Source organism: Labrus bergylta, chromosome 5 (genome assembly GCF_963930695.1).
Source record: "Labrus bergylta chromosome 5, fLabBer1.1, whole genome shotgun sequence".
NCBI lineage: Eukaryota > Metazoa > Chordata > Actinopteri > Labriformes > Labridae > Labrus > Labrus bergylta.
This window is the reverse complement of record NC_089199.1, coordinates 10,829,903-10,849,077: the sequence shown is the minus strand read 5'-3', so window position 1 is coordinate 10,849,077 and position 19,175 is coordinate 10,829,903. Positions and strand designations below refer to the sequence as shown.

Below are 19,175 nucleotides of genomic sequence, written 5' to 3'. Positions count from 1 at the left end.
TGACACAACTAGCATACTAAAAGAAAAGTGTAAGCTTAATGTGTTTGCGTTTGTGTACAAAAGAGAAAGATGCGTTGAACCTTTTTGCATTTAAAGACAAGACGCCAGCTCAGAGCGAGGGGGGGGGGGGGGGGGGGGGGTGTTTGTGCTGCCTGTCAGAGGTTGACACTCAGTGTTTTAGCTCCCTCCGAAGATCAGAAGCGCCCTAACCAGATACTTGTCACATGAGGCAATGGATCTGTCAATCACACACTGACACCTCAAGGATTACTGTCACGTTTCTGACTTGTTTCTGTCTGACTGATGCAAGCTGAGACAACAAATCAAACAATACCTCTTTTACAGATGATTTAAAACCTCATTAGAAGGCAATGCATACATAGTAAGAGCATGTTTATGAGCATCAATGTAGTAATAACAGCCAACACATCTTATTGACACAAATAGTGTTATAACTCTGGCTAATTATAACAACTTATATTGAAATAGAGTCTCAACATATTCTTTGAATAAGAAACACTTGACCAAATGTAGCCCATCATAATTCCAAGGTCATGCTGTAGCCTGCCTCTCAGCTACACTGAAGCTCTTTCACAGCGTTGCTTTTAACCTGACAGTTCCTCAGTCTGAAATTTTCCACTCCTCTGTGTCCTTATTCTGTGGCTTAACTCTCTGTATCACTATGTCATTCATTTGCTTTGCTCACATTAAAGCCAGAAGAAATCCTAAAAGCCTTCTTTTTTTCTCTCTCCCTCTGCTGTACTGCACTCGCTTCTTTCAGTTGCACACGGTTGACCTGTCAGTCTGCATTATCAGTGCTGGGGAGTGTTGATAGAGAGCCGGGACAGAGCAGCATTAAAATATTAGCTAGCCTTGAGAGAGAAGAGGAGGTGGAAGGGGGGGGGGGAAAAGAAAAGAAAAAAAAGAGACAGAAAGCAGAAGTGATGGGCTCGGGGAGAGGAATGGCGGAGAATGAGTGACTGAGGTCACCACTGTCGCTGCACATTGTTGATGAAAATGACATGAGGCTTGTCTAATAGCCACTGAGCCTGCTCTGTCATATACAAGCGACTGTAGTGGATGAAAGGATTGGAATAGCAATTATGACCCAGGCTCTCTGGTATGGTATCAGTTTGAGAACAAAGGAGAGTAACAGCAGTCAAAGTGACAAGAAAAGGACACAGACACAAAGCCCACAGATCAAGCAACAATATACAAGCGATCATTGGACTTTATGATCAATAACTCCTGTGGTAGGTATTATTACATGCTGGTCACTTCGATTACTTCAGAAGAGAGAGACTATTATCTAGAGCCATCACAGGCCTCTCTGTAAAACACTCAGAACCATCCAAAGCACATGGTCTGAAGTGCAAGTGGAATTGTATTTAGGGCACTTTTAAACCTGTTTTGATTGGTGAACATCTCAAAATCTTGACACAAAGTCAAAAATATATTGAACCATTGTCTTTAAACCAGATTTTTGTTGGTCTATGACAAAGTTGTTTTCAGTTGAGATGTGCCACCAAGCACCACACCATTTGGGGGAATTGGGGAAAGTACATTTATGTTTTTACACAATGGAGGCACTTGGGGTTGAAAATGATCACCTTTGGGAAGAGGATAGCAATAGCCCTTTAAACATTGACAGATCGAGGCAAGATATTAACACTGGTCACACCTTGTCTGCAGTGTGTAAATATGCTGTGCCGCTGATCTGCCATAGGAGGTAACAGAAGGTAACAGGGGCAAGAAGGTGGCAATGAATAATGTTTGAGCTGGCAGGGTTTAATTGTGTAATTGTCATGTGTAGTACCCAAAGTAAAAAAAAGTCTAAATGTTAGTATGGGAGTTCAAATATTTACATCACCTGTAATTAAAGGAAATGTTTTTGGTGCATTTATTTTTCAGGATTCTTCCAGTGTTTGGTTTGCTGTGTATCTATTTGAAGATATCACAGTACAGCTGTGAACACCTGCATTATTGGTTGAGACTGCAGATATTGTGAATGTCTCAATCCATTTACTATTGAGACTAATACACACAGACTGCAGACAGGGACTTTAAGAAATGCCTTGGATTTTTTTCGACATAGTTTTTTGATTGTCTAATCAAAAGGATTTTAATTTCCTTGACAGCAAATACTCTGTTTGAGTTGAGACAAACTCATGATCTGACAACGGAGTTTGCTGCTCTATCGTTTTCTAGTCAATCAAGCTCTCCCAGCGAATATCCTTCTCCCTGTCTTCTATCAATTAAACAAGAAATTACCCAGATAGTTTGTCAAATAAGATGGTGTTACTTTAAATTGAATCAAAATGACAACGTATGACTCGAATGGGTGTATTGGTCTACACATTCCAGAGTACACAAATCAGAAACAAAGGCCTGGTTTTGTCATCATTTGAGCATTACCAGCTGTGTGCCACTTGAAAAATGAATTTTTGCCAGTCAATCATTTCACTAGTCCTTTCCCAGAGAATGATGTCAGTCATTTTTGTCTTATCGAGATTGTCAGTAAGTTAACTATCAATACCGACAAGCTATAAAGTTGTAGTTCAAGTTATAAAATGAACAGGCTCAACTGAAATTATTACCAAGGTTCATCCGAATTTGTCATCCTGGTGCCGCACCTACTCACAGTGGTGCAATAATTACACTTTTATATACAGCTTGTAAATCAATTCTCTCAGTCTTGTTTCCAAACATGTGACAACACATGTTATTGAGCCTGAGGGGAACTGTGAGCCCCCACTGACCAGGAACCCAGAGCTGCCATCATGTTTTCTCACACGCTCAGCCAACGCAGACCTCTGCTCCAGTGTGAACCTCCCAGTCGAGCTGACAGCTCTGTGTCTTTTAACTGCCAAGATAAATCACCATGCACACTTCCTGCTGTCACCACGGCAACACGAGCAATACACGTACCTTTGCCTAGCGAGCAGTCTGGAGTGCCAAAGTCCATCAGGCTGGATATCTCTGTTGGGTAGCACATGTCTGTCACCATTGTCTTCTGTCTGTGATGCACTGATGGATCTGCAGGGGAGACAAATGGAGGTTCACAACATGTTTATTCTCTCATCAAAACTCTATCCATATATACACACAGTCAGGTTCTTCTAATATGTTAGGATCGTACTAAAACACTGTAGCCGTGTTAGCGTCAGCAGGACTGTCATATCAGGCCATTAATTCTGACGGGATGTCAGTTCAGCACACTCCAGAGCTTTTAGAGGATACAAATATGAATTTCTCTAAGAAATCTCAGCAGTTGTGATACGCATTTCAAAGAAAATTAAAAAACACACCGCTCAGTAAGTATGATGTAATTTAATAATACTTCATTCTTTTTTAACTATTCAGCTACTGTTTTACTCCTTTTTGCCTTTTTTTACGCTTTCCCTCTTTCACACCCTTTCCACGTTTTCAAATTTAATCTGCCCACAAATAAAATCCTTCCATTTATATGATCTCACTACACTTCACTGACCCATTTTTGCGCTCTATACATTCAGCTAATGACACTTATCAAGGGCTTCAATTAAGCTCCACTGACTGAGGCTCATCTATTCAACATTTTCTCTCCCTTCACTTAGTCATTTCTGTGCTGAGTTCAAGATGAAAATGGATTGAAGAAGCACAAACGAAAAGCATCAGGGTCCCTCTGTCTTTCCTCACCTTTTCTTCATGTTTTACCTCCATGAGTAAAGCTATGATGCTAAATATGAGATGAGTCATTAGAGGCAGCGACCTCCTCACTCAGCCAGGGACTCCTTTTTGAAGCAGATACCAGCATTTCCTCTCGAAGAGAGTTTAAGATCTAAAGTCCTCAAACTGAAAGTATTCTGCTGATTTTATGCATCATTCCTCAAGGTCTAAAAATTGGATTTTATGATACACAGAGGCATCGCAGCACCGTCTATAAACAGGTAAATGTTTAAATGAAATATCTTTCCTCAGGCGCCTGTTAAGAAGCAGCCATCAGCTCAACCACTTAGCCTCCCTCATCTGCACATTTTGACAGTTTCAATGTCATGATCGCATGGTATTTATCCAGATTACTGACCTTCTTCTCCCTTTTCCCCTCGCCTGTCCTCCTGACCTGTCAATAACTGTTTAGGTGTTGTTAAGCTGACCTTTTCTGTAGGCTTTAATATGGAGATTGGACAGCAGGCGGGCTCATGCCCGGTTGCTCTGAGGCTGCTTTACTTAGCAGCAACAGTAATGAGAGGAAGAGGGAGACGGACAGGATGAGGGTGCTGGCAGAGGGACAAATTAAGAAACAATCTGTTCCAGCACTTCGTTGAAAGTGACAACGCTTTATGCACTTAAAAATAAAAATGTCAATACATAAAGTTACGGCCACAACATAAGGACTGTTTTAACTAGAAGCAACATTTAGTCACTGTTAAATGAGCAGCATTTCAATCAGAAAAGTTAACAATGTTTGCAGCACATTTGAATATTTGTGTCCTTTATACTTTTCCTCCTAAGGGAGGTTTTTGATTAGGACCATTGTATTTCAAGGGGAAAACAGCCTGTCACCGTGTATGTGTCAGTGCTGTAAAGCATGTGAATGTGCCCTGGAGAGGTGTATTTGTGGGAGTGGGCAGTATATCTGCCGCCTCATTTTTCCTGATTGAAGTTCTGCCTAGAGAGGCCAAAGGTTAAAGAAATTATGAGGTCAAGCTGTGCAGGTTTGTGCCCTTTCTGGATTCAAACCAGGCAGAAACAAACTGAATTGTAGAGAAAATATTTTTGCTGGTGTATCTGTAAATGTCTCTCTAGCTAGATGCCTCTGCAGGGGCAGGCTGTTTTGACTGACAACTGAGCCAGTGGTCTGATAAAGTGACAAAGCTATACCAGTGAAATATATGTGTTTGAAATTCAGGGTTTTCACTCCATCAGATGGGAATAAATCAACATGGACTGTCTTCAAAATAGGGTAGGTCACTTTAGACATTTAAACTGTCTTATCAGATGGGTAACTGTATATAAACCTTGTTTTTTACTGACAATTTGTTATGTCACACTCACATCATTGCCAATTTGCAGGTTATCTTGTTGGTGACTATTAATGGGTTTCTCAATAGTTACATGTCACTAAGTTCCCACCTTGAGATAAAAAATGTTTTAATGGTTCTTAGATCTTCTTCTGTTTATCCATTTTAATCTGCATTTTCACCTACCAATTAAGTTACATACAAATTGTAATTACATTTGATTGTTTGTTTAAAAACTAACATCTTCAGCCAGTTGGTAGGTAGTCATTTTTGTGCTTGAGGCAGAAATTTTCTTTAATGTGCTTCTTTAGCTAAATGCAAAAAGGAAAACAAAATAAATAATTTATAGAGCAGATCCATATTACTTTTACCAAAAGATGTGCTTTTTTCAGTTGAGCTGCAAAGTGTCAGCATAAATCTTTCAGAAATTATAGAGACTTCCTTGCAAGGAACAGGGGAAAAGCACAGTCCTCACAGGGGAAAACAACCACTAGTTATTAATGAGAATATTCTGCGTAGAGTGTGTGACCGCAGAAACACCCCCAAGTGTGGTAGGAAGTCGGAGAGGCTAATCAAACATCTGACACAACTTCCCTGCCTGAGTCTCAGCAGAGGGAGGCAAACAACATGTTTGTGTCATGATGGAAACAGGAGACAAACACTCTGTGGGAGGCAGAGTGGGTATTCAAGCAGAAATAGGAGGAAACTATCATCTGTGTGCAGACAGCTTATTATTGCCCACCCTCCACCAACCTTTAATTACACTGGCATTCAGTCTGTCATGCAGGCGACACACACATTCATCCCTGTATCAGCCATCACACTGGACAGGATGAGGACATCACCATGCCACTGTGGAGTCACATCACCCTGAAATTCAGCCCTGCTGAGTACAACACGGTATTTAGTGTTGTATCATTTAGAGGGACTGAGAAAAACCTGTGAAGGTAGCATTTAAAAAGAAAAATTACACAGGCTGGAAACATACTGTAATTACCAGGACATGAATGTGAGTAGGCTAGAATTGAGAGGTGATTGACGATCATAGTCCTTACTGAACAAAAACTCTGAAGGTTTTTAGTCTGTGTTTGGGGCAGAGGGTGTCAGTGTTGATTGAAGGTTGTGCTGCAGATTTAAGTGCAGCAATTAGACTAAAGTAGATCTGAACTCACTAGGTGCCCTTGGTGGCCATTCTTCTCTGTCATAAAACTCAGGGCAAGGCTCAAATGCTTCCATAAAATTGTACTGTTGTGTTCCTGGTTTTACAGATGATAAATGCAGAGAAACTGTGATTGTCACAGGTAAATTTGAACTATAAATTCTCTGAATGTCTAAGACGCATTCTGATGGTAGCTAATAACTATCCAACAATAATGTTAGCATTCAGCCACTTCCTAGGTTACATTAGCTAACATTTGCTAATCTAGCCATCATTACTTTAAGAATTTTATGTGAGGCCTTTCCTACTGAACTAAATGATAGAACTAAATGTAAGGTTGTCACTTCCTATCTGTAGCCTTGTGCTAAATTTAACTGCTGGTTGACTATAGCTAATAGTTATTAAAAAATGTGTCTAAATGTGAAATATGTCCCTATTACTGTTCATTGTCTTGTTTTGTTTTTGCTGCCGAAGTAGGGAAATGATAATGATTGGTTGGTTTACTACATCAAAATAAAACATGTGACACGTCTGAAGGTCATTATAATAGTATTTGGGTTTCCCTGATGATAACATTAAAAATGGCTGCCATGTGGGTATATGGTCAAGAGCTGAAGTAACACTGTGACATAAAAAAAAAAGGAGTTGAGATGTCGTGCTGAGAACAGGCTGTCATAAACTGAAAGTGCAAAGCCCTGCAGAATTTAACCATTTCTCTGTGGTACAGAGCAATTATTCCCCATTAGGATGACAATAACCATAGTGTTCACATTTCTATTATTTCCTCTCATGCATTTAAATTGGCACAGCATAATGTGAGGAGGAATTTGAAACTCTATCTAAATGGAATTTCACAGCAGCGGCGACAGTGAATGAATTAACAAAGCTAAATGATGTAAAGCCTTTTTGGTTTCTCACCTTTGGCATCAACTGATCCAGAAAACCTTGTTTGGTTACACAAGATAACTGGATTGAGTTAGCTTGTGATGTTCAAAAATCTCATAAGGGAGGCTCCTGATCCCTGACCCTAACACTCACAAGTCACTTCTGGTATTATCAGGGACAGACACATGGGTCACATTGAAATCCCTTCACACAGAACGCCGACACAACACTTTGTATCTCCTATGGTAGCTATCAAAATCAGTGTTCGACTCAGATGGGAAAATAAATAAATCTTCTATATGATGGAGCCTGACATGAAATCATAAAAACTGCGAACAAAATGTTGTGTTATACCAAAAAATGACAAATAGAGGCATCCTTTAACACAGGTTGTAAATGTGTCTTATAATTATTTAACAACAGAGGCGAAATACATTGAGGGAAAGCTTACTTAGTATTCAATGCACTTCTCACACCACAGGAAAAAGCAACAGATAAATTCTCCTCTGGGACAGATTGTAAGTGAAACTTTATGCTATATATCGAAGGTCGAGCTGTCACATCTCTATTAAACGACCAAAACATGGAGCCAAACACTGCTGCAAAATGTCATTCCCCTAACATTTTTCCCTGCCCGGGGCTGAAAACTTACTGTCTATTAATCTGTGTTTATAATCATAGGTGACACAGGGAATCAATACTCGCAGCACTCACACAACATTAAGCCTGAGAGGCTGCTCCAAGGCTGCTGTGATCCATAGCCTCTGGATGCTGTTTGGGTGCTGCATTAAGAGCACAACAGCAGCCTGCCCCGAGGAAACATGCAAAAAAACAAGAACCTTCAGGGACACATCCATTACATCAATGCGGAGAAAATGCTTGAGGTAGATGAGTGTCCAGGGTTGCCAGCGTTAGGGCCAATGTTGTTCAGCTTGGAGCAGTCTATAGTTTGGTCGCATTTCTCCCACTCTAAATATTTCTGTGTGAAAGGGCAATATGAAGGAAGTATTTTAAAATGACAACATCGCAAGTTCGAGCATGCTGAGGGGCACTCACGAACCTCACAAAGCCCTGTTTAGTGTTGTTAAACTGTAACTGCAGAACTTTCATTAGAGGACAAATTGTTGGGTGTTAGGAAAAATATATTGTGCGATAAAAAGGTTTCCATAGAATTCGCATTTAGGATGGATTTTGCCATTGCATCTTGCAAACATTTAGCAAATTACAGAGTTGTACAGTTTTATGGCAATTGTTGATTATGATCACATTTTCTGATTTGTCAGTTATTGAATTACTTTGTATTTACATTAAAAAGCATCCACAATTGGTGATGTTAGTTATTCGGTACTTAAGGAGAAATGTTGCGTTGGACATGTTTTTGTCTGAAGTGAAAACAAATTAGGTAAAAATTAAAAAAGGCTTTCCTTTTTGTAAATCTACTGTGAAGATAATTGATCAATAACAGACATTACAAGGTGTCCCCTAACTTAACTGTATCAATTTATGGGCATGACTAACAAGTGCTGTTTTAAACCTGAAACTATTCACACTGAACGGCAATGAACTTATCAACTATTGAGTTGGTTTATTATGACCATGAATTGAGTGTGATTAACTGGACATTTCCCAGCACCCTCAATGGTTACCATCATGTCTATAAAGTATAAGGTGTGTAATGTTATGCAGACCAAATAGTAAGTTTATTTTCAATTTAATTTGAAAATAAAAATGTATGAAAATCAGGTGATTGAACATAACATCAGCTATTTTCAAGATTGACAGTTGTTGTTGATTTCCTACATTCCCCTAAACAGTTGGGAATAAACATTGTACAAAACTTCTCCAACATTTCTATGATAAGGGAAATTTTGTATACTTAGATGAGGTATTTTTTGAATAAGTATCATTTGTGATCACACACCTCACATGCAGAAAAAATAATAATACAGCGCTCGGCTTTGTGATCGAACTGATCTGTGCTAGTATAGTGATACCGAAACAGCTGAAGGGCTCAAGTGAGCAGACACTACTTCACTTGATTATTTATAACAATTCCATCAGGAAAATCAGGTTGTGGGTTTAATGCCTAACCTCGGGGTCACTATGGAGGATGTAGTTATGAATCCTTCCATAAGACTACTATGATGATCTGTGATGGCAGTAATCGCATTGGGGAAATGTCCTGCTACGCTACGGTAGGAGACTAGAGCTTAAGGATAAGCAGTTTGTGCACAACAATAACAAAAAAACACATCGTCCTTCATGATGGCTATCTCATGGATATAGACATCATACAGATAAAGGACAGCCCGTCAGGTATTCATAATCATTACTGTGGTTTGGAAAAAAGTTAAGTTTTATAAAATAAATGTTTCTGTAACCGTGTAGGATAAGCTACTGCCAGTGGCGCTGTAGATAATCCAACAGCCTCTTGGATGAGCACTAGAGCCAGTTTAATGTGCAGCTGGTTCAGTATATATAGTCTGTCATGCATGGGCTGCAAATACACAAAATATAAACAACATCAGGTCCGATTAATTTCTCTAGACAACTCGGGTTTTGGACACCAGACAGATTTTTTAAATATATATATATAAAATAACGTTTATAATTGTAACATCGCCAAATGCCTGAGGAATGAAAGCTGCATCAGAGATGCCAAGGAAAAGATTTACATTAAATTAAATTGAAGGAAATAATCTAAAGGGTATAAATCAAATTATAATCCCTGTAATTTCTTAAATGTCATATATGCTGCAACATCTTCACAGTTACACTTTATGCCCGATGGACACAAATTTGTAATCATAAACACACAAACACAACACCCAAAGATACACACTATATCCCTCTCTCACTCACACTCCACATGCAACACACACATGCGAGTTTGAACAGACAAACACACACAGAATTTACAGCTCATCTTGCTGATACTGAGGGTCACAGCTGGTCACAGGGCATCATCTGCCCTGCCAGGACCCAGAGGCTTTGCCGGACAAGGGAAGCCAGATGATGGAGGATTTAAAGTGAAGATTAAGCAGAAAATCTGCCTGGAAGATATCCAGTACTGACAGAACCTCGAAAAATTCCTCCAGCTCCTTGTTCCAACGCCTTTCCTTCCTTTAGTAAATGCTAGGATGATGGCAGCAGTAGTGGGATGGCTCTTTAAAATTGTCCCAGTGTGTACGGACATTTGGAAAATGTGAGTAGTTCAGCTGAACTCTTTCCTCTTATAGGCCTGGGAATTGATTAACACTCTTTTCACAGATGCCAGTTCCACCACACCCATCCCAGCTGCCTTTGTAAGATCCAAGAAGGACAAACGTTGTTCTGGACAGAGGATGCCTGAAGATCATCTAACTCACGACAGCTAAAGGAGGAGTCATGATTGAAAATTGCATCATTTGTTTTTTAAATCTAAATAAGGCTTTGAAATAACAGCTCCAAACCCCCACAAATTGCCATACTTGCAGCCATATTCTTCTGACTCATGCTCAGGCTAGCTCAAATGCTGCACAATGTTGTATTTGTGTGTTCTGGGTTGTAATTGTACAAAAACAGGGTATCTGAAAATTGCAGTCATTTAATTTCATCTTAATCAATCACCAACTAAAACAAAACACAATCTATAGTAGCCTACAATTCAACATAAAACCATATTTCAAAGGACAACAAAATATTTGATAAATCATAAGCTACTGTTAAACAACAACAGCTATGGTTGTGTTAGCTAGAAACGTACATCCTAGCTAACCCTACTGTACAAGATGTGAATTCCTTATGTTAGCTATTGTAACTTTCCTGCTACCTATCTCTTTTCACACTACCAAAGGGAAATATTATTTCTGAGCGAATTTGTAGTTAAGAGTTATACTGTAACTAGAAAGTTTCAGAATGCTACAATTGCTTTCTATCAATAGCATAATATGTTGTTTACAGATGATCACTGTTCATAGTCCTTTTTGTTGGATGCTAATGTACAATAATTTGTTGGATATCCTTATTTTCCATCACTTAATACCCACAGGGACACAGCAGTATGCAATTTTAACAGTGTTAGGTTCCACTTTGAGAGGAAATAGCTGTTGTGTGAATATAACAATGAAGGAAAAATGAAGGACTCCACGGGGGGAACAGAACTCCAAATCTTGGTGGAAGCCTTCAATACACAACAATCTGACCAGTTGGTGTGTCACTGTGTTGAGCAATGTGTTTCTTCTCCCCCTTTTCATAATTCTGCCCTCTGTCGTAATACTTTTGATGTTTTTGTGAAGCACTTTGAATTGCCTTGTTGCTTAATTTTGCTGTATAAATAACCTGTGCCTTGCCTTGGTATCAGTGGTTTGGAAAACGAGCACAACCACTTTCTGTGAAAGTAGCTGCAGTATAATATTTAAGGCATAGTTTGAACTTTGAAGTGGTGACCATGAGGGAAGCTGGGTAAATGGTTTAATAATAGAACTTTTCCTACCATGTTCACCGGGCTTGGACAAGTCAGCTACTGATGGAGGGAAAGAATCACCTAAGCAGGAAGCCGCCCTGTCAGCTCTACCAGCTCTACCAGCTAACACTTCAAACAGAATGAAATATCACCTGTGGTGTTCAACAATTCATACAGTAAGCTTAACTCAAACATAGCAACTATATCTCAGCTGGAGCCAAAATAACAGTCAAATCAGATGGCAATGTGTTTTATTGATTTTAAAAGATACTACTGTGCTGTGACATATCTTGCTCTTGTTATAAATAGCACTTGCCTGCTAGAGTTGCCACTAGTGCCTATAACAGATGCTAATTGCAGGAGAAAAGCAGAGAGAACACAAAAGACACGCTGTGCTCCTGGCATCAAGCATTATAGGAAAAAAAACAAATTTCTGCAATCTTGGAACCAACAACAAAGTCTGGAGCTATTAGTCAAAAGTTGTCGTCTTGCTGTAATGACGCACAAACTGGCAGAAACAAAATGCATCTGGGAGTTTGAGAGATGTAAAGAAAGGCCTATATGGTAAACAACTTCACTTCAGAATCAGTGAGACATCCTTTTTTTGTAAAAATATGATTTTATCATATACCTGCACTAAAATAAACACATAAATACAGTTAATTGAATGATCTGGTATTATTGGATATGGTATTAAAACATGCTAGCTTCTATTTCTGTACCAGCAGGGGGGATGAATACATGAATGTCTGATTCAGATTCAGATAGAGCATACTATTTTTCCAGAGGGTAAACTTGTCTGGGGTCTTGATATTTAACTGAAGATTATCCCCAACTGTAAGAAGAATTGTGAATACAATTACTGTAAATTTTTAAAACAGGAAAAATCAAACATCAGCTAATAAATCTACTCTATGTATCTATGTAAAACACACCACATGTCAGCACTTAACACTTCAATCATGTCGAATCCACTTAACAACTGTTTCGTCAAATGGCACTAAAAATATATTGTGCAACCGCTGTGGTCTACAACCTTATCTTCAGATTAAGTACTTTGATCGCCGTGAGATTAATAATATGCAACACTGAGGGAACCAAAGTTTTCACAATAGGACTTTTACACCAAAACTGCACGTGGACATTATGCAGAGTGATGCTAAATATTACCCATGAAAAGAGCAGCTGTGCTATTTTCAGTCTGCATTCTGTAAAAGGTATCAAAGTTATACTAAACTTAAGCTGAACCCCAAAAAAGTGCATCCAATGAGATTGCAGTCCAGAGAAATATGGTGTCAAAATTAAGTTTGGGCAAATAAACATGAGCCTTGAACATCCTTATCAGCAACTTTGTGCCGTTTCATTACAAAAACTACTGTCTTGCGCTTGTAAAACATTGTAAAGAGCAGATTTAAGCTTATCTTAGACCCACACAGAAAAGAAAAGAGGCCCCAACAACAGTGTCCTGTGTTTGAAGACTGATCCTAAGGGTGAAGTATTACTTGACTGACTTCCTCACAGACTTATTGGCAGAGAAAAACAAAGCCAAGTGACTCCAAAATTAAAGCATATCGATAATAATGCATGGATATAACATATATAAAATCTAAAGTAAATCATTGCTTGTGTCATTATAGCTTTCGACAACTGTTAGCAGTCATGTTAGCGCCGCAGGCAGCTGGTTCATGAGGTTTGGGGTAAAATTACATTATTTAACCTTTCTTAACACTGCTCCTCATCACTCACACTACTACACTTGCGTTGCATAATAAGCTTTAGGGATGTACAGTATGAGAGTGTGAAAAACAGTCACTCTGTTATCCACAAAGGAAGAAATACACCACAGAAAGCTACATCCCTGTTCTGCAGTGATGAATTGCCAATTGGGTTGGCAAGTTTTACAGTAATGGTGAAATATTCAAAAAAAGATAAATGATCCAGGAAGCTATCCTCACCATGACTTCTACTCACATAGTGTTACAATAGATGCTACAATCTTTAAGGTCATTGCCTTCCTCCTGCAACACCTTACATTTCTATGAGAGCCTGAATCAGCTTTTTGCTTTGAACGGCTCTGACTAATGTCTGAGTGCAGGCCTAATCTGAAGAAAAGACTTGACCACTCACTCCTCTTCGACCGCATCAGAGAGCAGCAAAGAGATGAGTTTTTTTGTGCAGCAGAGAATCCACTTTGAAAATCTAATCCTCCTCCTCTCCTTCTCTGTCAAAGCTTCAGCCCACATAAGACTGTAATTAGTGGGATAGCAGTGGAAGTGCTAATTAGCATCTCAGCTAAGTTTTAACTTAACCACAGTGTTTCATGCACATGTCATACGCATACCACAAAACTGGGTTTTACTTCTTTGCACAGTGTACTTTACACATCAACCAATTACTGAAGATTTCTACACCTGCAACCACAGTGTTGGCATTTGGTTATTTATAATGAAGACTTCCATTCAGTTTCAGTTTGTTGAGAGAAATAATATCCCCAATTTCTCTTACAACATCTCCCTCTTTTCTTAGATCCCATTTAACATGGCAGATGGCTGCCTTTATGCAATGATAACTTTAGAAAAAACACAGACTGAAAGTAGCTCGTGCATAATGGTAGCTGCAATTTACTTGAAAAAATGTTGAATGGTAATGTATGGTTATTACAGTATTACAACGACCATTCTTAGACCATCATAAACATGACAGATGTAAGTGATTAAGATGAGACCAATCCATTGCTGAACCTGAAGAAGCTTCTCTTTGACAATAAACTTTCTATCAGGGTGAATTATTCCAGAGTAGTTAATTATGGTTGTCAGCAGGATGTGAGAACAAAAAAAAAAAATAGTCGTCTTATTTATTGTGTGTAAAAAAACAAGGGGACATGAGATTCAAGCAAACTTTTATATTTCCTTGTTATGATTGAAAACGTTTTATCGTGTGACTGATTTAAAGTCTTACCACCAAAACCTTGTGTTGAAAACAAACCAACCAACCAATTCAACTGACCAGTACAGAATACAGATTTATGATCAAGGAAATCCTTGGGATCAGAATAGGTTCAGGTAACATAGTAGCAGTATTGTAGAGTATGATATAATCAAACTGTACAGTCTTCAGTTATTTTAGAACAACAGGTAAGCTATAGAGTTAGTTACATGCTAAGAAATGTGAGCATCTCCTCTTAGAGTATTCACCGCATCATCACTGCAATTAAATGCCATCTAAAAATAAGCCATCTCCAGCTTTGTGTGAGCGAATATATTTGAGTAATCAATGCTGTTGGAAACACAACTCTTCCGAAGGAGAAAGGCAAGCCTCCACAACTAAGCTAATGCTCCCCAACAGCAGTATAGGTCTTTTTGTGAGATCAAATTGTAAAGAACAGTGAAGTAGACTAATGTGAAATTTTTATGTCCAAGTTGAAAGTATGCTGATGAAACTATGTCTCCATGGGAGACAATAGAACTTCCACCGGCAGCTGTCAGGACAACTGGATGATGCAAGCTGGTGTTGGAGATTTCTTTTCAAAACCCAGAAATCTAATTTCAGGGGGGAAAAAAAAACACAACTTCATTATTACACATTTATAAGATGTGGGGAATGTGGCCTGTAAGAGTCAATGTGCTTTCTATCATTAACCTGATGTGCTTCAGTTACAGATCTCTCTTCTTTGTTGTCTGCTTGCTCTCCTTTTTGTAAAGCTAATTATAGACAGGAAACAGGGTGTGTAGGCAGCAGTCCAGAAGGCTTCTCCACCTGTCCAGGAAGTTGACCTTTTGTGTGATACCGTACATCAGAAGTGCAGACAATAGCCCACTCGCTTAGTGCTCCACTGCGTGATTGATGTTCTCTCATTAGCTGTAGGAGTTAAAACTGCTGAGAGCGACGCAAGCACTCTCTCTGTGTGTCAGTTTGTAGACTCTTCATCCACCCTGTGCTTTCTTCTACTTCCACCAGCACTGCAGAGTCATCCTCTTCCTCTATCTGTCCTCAATCCTCCTTCATCAATCAACCTCTTCTGGAAGTTTTAAACCATTCCAAATCCCTCAACTCATCTACTTCTTTCTCTCTCAGGAATTATTTCCTCATGATTATTAAGATTCCTCTCCCGTCCCTGTGCTGTGGCGTAGCTCCTGCAGTGATAGATACTCTCTCTGTCTTCTTTCTCTTTCCGCCCCCTTTGCTTCCTCTGCTTTGCCCCCCCCCCCCCCCCGCGCCCCACACACCACCTCCCCTTGGTCGGTTCTGCGTCACTGATCACCCCTCCTTCGATTCCACTGGGGCTTCTTCCCAGGAGTGTAACTGCAGTAATAAGAGCTGAGAGGCTCGGAGACGCACACTGTTGGCGCCCTGCAGGGCTGCCTTTAAAGTCAGGAACACTCAAACATACAAAAAGCAAGAGCAGAAAGAAAATGAGAAAGTCTACATAGAATGAAAGTGAAGTATTTCCAAAATCCATCTATATACATTCATTTTCTGCAAATCATGATGACACTAGCATCTGCACAGTGAGAGCACTGCCGATATCAGCATGGTGTTGTCATCAAATCAGAAAATCTGAAACAACATGAGTTTCTGTTCCTGTGTCTCCCCCGAGGCTCTGCACTCTCAGGAGGGAGAGCTAGATTGACTGGAGACCTTCATTGTTTCCCTCTTCCTCCTCAATGTTGTCTTGTTAATTAATGAACCTTCAGCTCAGTGTCTTCAGGCAACGTTTTGTTTCCTTTTTCCACCACATTTCTCAGACCTCCCAAGACACTCCTGAGCATTTGGCCATGCAACCTTGTACAATAACCATGCTTTTTCTTTTCTGAAGAGCCAAAGAAAGCAGCTATTTCAACACCGGAGGATCAATTTATCACAACAGTTATAGTGTGAGATTTGTCTGCAGGAAAGTGTGCTTAGTCTTGTGGAGAGCAGAAGATTACTTTAGAATTCACAGACGGGAAACGTGTCTGAACAGCCTAAAGGAAATAATTCAGCTTATATCTCACTGAGAAATATGAAATGTAATTTTACGGGTCAGTACAGCGCTCTCTCATCAAAAGTTAAATGTATCCCCTGTTAAATTATAAATCTGCTTTGTGTACCATCAGTTATTAATGCTATAAATTCTAATAAGTTCAGCTTCAAGCTTCATAAGTATTCTGAAATCAAATCAGCCTTTTTTAAAGCACAGACAGAAACAAGCTACAAGTTGATAATAGTGACTAACCTGTCATAGAAACTCATATTCCGAGTCCTACGCAAAGAAAGGAGTAAAATATGAATAAAGGGTAAGGAGGTAAGAAAAGGAGACAGTCCATAACTGAAACATTTACAGCTGAGGTCATTAATAAAAGTTTTAAGGCAAAAAATCTGGTTTATGGTTAAAAAGTTTGACAAACTGAAAGTCATCGACCTTTAAAACTGTTTCATTGTTTATTGCTATCTTATTGCATTCATTTAGGAATCAATTTTTCCACTTAATGATCTTTACCCTATCTCAATATCAGGAGATACAACTAAACAAACTGTAAACAAAGACCAAGACCAAGTATTTATAATTATAATGTAACTTTTTCCACAAGTCATTGAAGCACACTCATTTCCTGAGACATTCTTCAGAATGGGTCCTGGATGATATCTACAGTCCTGATTGCTGATTAGCCCAGATGGATGAAGCAGCATATGTGAGGGCAAACTCCAGTGTATGTACTGTCAGACCCTGTAGCTGAAGTCACAGTGCAGAAAAACTTCATTAACCTCCAAATGGTGTTGTGTGGACCAAAAATAAATAAAGCTATATCAGCAAACAAGAGAAAGTGGCGCTGTTTTTCTAAGTCCAATGAAGATCACATTTTGAGAGATTTAACTTTTTTTTTGCGCTGCAAATAACATTTTAAAAACACAATCCCCAATGAAAAACATTGTTTTCTCTTGATAGATAAATACAGTCTTATAAATGGTCAACTTGACATCAAAAGGCACTGGCTATCTTTAAATATCTTACATTTTAACCACTGATTACTGAAATTATTTGCTGTCAAAGTTTGAGTCACATTTGATTTAATCTCACGCTGCTCATTTAACAGGTGATAACTTAATTTACACAGAATCCTAAAACTTTTTTATCTTACTTGCTACTAGCAACCTCAAAACAAGCAACTTGAGAGGACTTTTTAAACTATTGTTGCTTTTTGGCATTCCATCCCATCATGGTTGCTAAGTAACAGTTGTGCTGGCAACCTTTCGGCTTAAACTTTAATCCTCTCTGAAGAAAATGTTTAGGACTGTCAGAGGAAGTAGGAGGGACTAGTACAGAATGATTAATGCAGCTTTAGAGCCGAGTGTAAGGGGGGAGCATCCTAATTATTGATTTATGTCGGATTAAAAGTCAAAAAGTTTTCACACACAAGTCACCTCAAAGCTCACACAACTCCTGACTCTCATTAAAGTACACAACAAAGACTGAGCTCTCAAATGCAGCTCTGATTCCTAAAATGAAGCTCTCTAAAAGAGACCACAAATATCACACACTCCTTGTTAGTTATGTACATTTCTTACTTTTTTTTAAAGGTCTATTGTTGGGCCTTTTCGCTAAAGACAGGATCGTGGATAGAGTCAGAAATGGGAGAGAGAGTGGGGAATGGCATGCAGGACAGGAGCCACAGGCAGGACCCAAACCAGGACTGCCTGCCCAGAGGACTACTCTGCACATGGTGCACACACACCAACCACTAGGCCACCAGCGCCCCAGTAATGTCATTTTCAGTGAAACCCCTCCCCCCATCATATGCCTATATTAAATCAAGCTATCATTTGCATCACTTGTTCTACAAGGAGTGATGTCATAACAAATAGATATAAAGAACCTAGAAGCAGCATGGTGTCCTGGATTAGAAAATTTGAGTTTCGATCATGAAAGGGAAGGTAGTTTCATCAACGTACAGCAAGGTACCCAATAACATTCTAAATGTTATATTACAATGACAAAAAATATTGATAAATACACATATAGCCATAGATAAATAAGAGAAGTCATTTAGAATGAAGGAATCTGCTCAAGTAAGTCTCTCCAACACCTAGGTGCTCTTTGAAATTAACCATCTCTATCTCCATACCTGATCGTGGTCTAGAAATGTTACAGCTGCTGGCTGCTGGTGGATCAGCAGGACTCGAGCTGAACAGGCTAGTGTAATGCTTGAGAAGGAAGTTTTAAAAAAAGCCACCAAAAGCTCAAAAGAATTATAATGTAATCAATCTTAGCGAGCTCATCATAACAAGGCTGACAGAACCACAATAACTGATAGGATGTGTGAATTTATCACAGTATTGTCTTACTAAATAGCTGTTCCATCCACAGGAATCAAAACACAAAAGATACAAATAAGGAACCAATATGCCTCAGAAGACTCATCTATGGTGTCAGATTGTTGTCCTGGTACGCTGAGCAGCGCTGCATAATGATTCACACTCCTCCACTTCCTGTTTCATGATGTGTCTATGCCCCCCTGTGACGCCAACTTAATTAATTTGAAATGTATCATCCAATTATGTGCACTCGCGCATGCACAAATACACACAGTCACATAGATGGCCTTCAGAATGGAAAAGAGGCCTTCAGTTTCAGATGGCCACAGATTGCTGATCACAAGGTTAAATGATAGCATGGTGTGTGTGTATCCATTCATATCTTATTACA

At 39.2% G+C, this 19,175-nt stretch overlaps 1 protein-coding gene across 9 annotated transcripts in view; it reads right to left on the bottom strand.

Annotated features, from left to right (window-relative positions):
* Window positions 1-19,175, bottom strand: part of kaznb (kazrin, periplakin interacting protein b) — a 108,646-nt gene that overhangs the window by 26,230 nt on the left and 63,241 nt on the right. For all 9 annotated transcript variants that reach the window (XR_010666411.1, XM_065954740.1, XM_065954738.1 and 6 more), the window contains one exon: window positions 2,929-3,036. Coding sequence is in view for 8 of the 9 variants with exons in the window: in XM_065954740.1 (XP_065810812.1) it covers window positions 2,929-3,036 (108 nt within the window). In the remaining variant the exon portion in view is untranslated. The remainder of the gene's footprint in view (window positions 1-2,928; window positions 3,037-19,175) is intronic.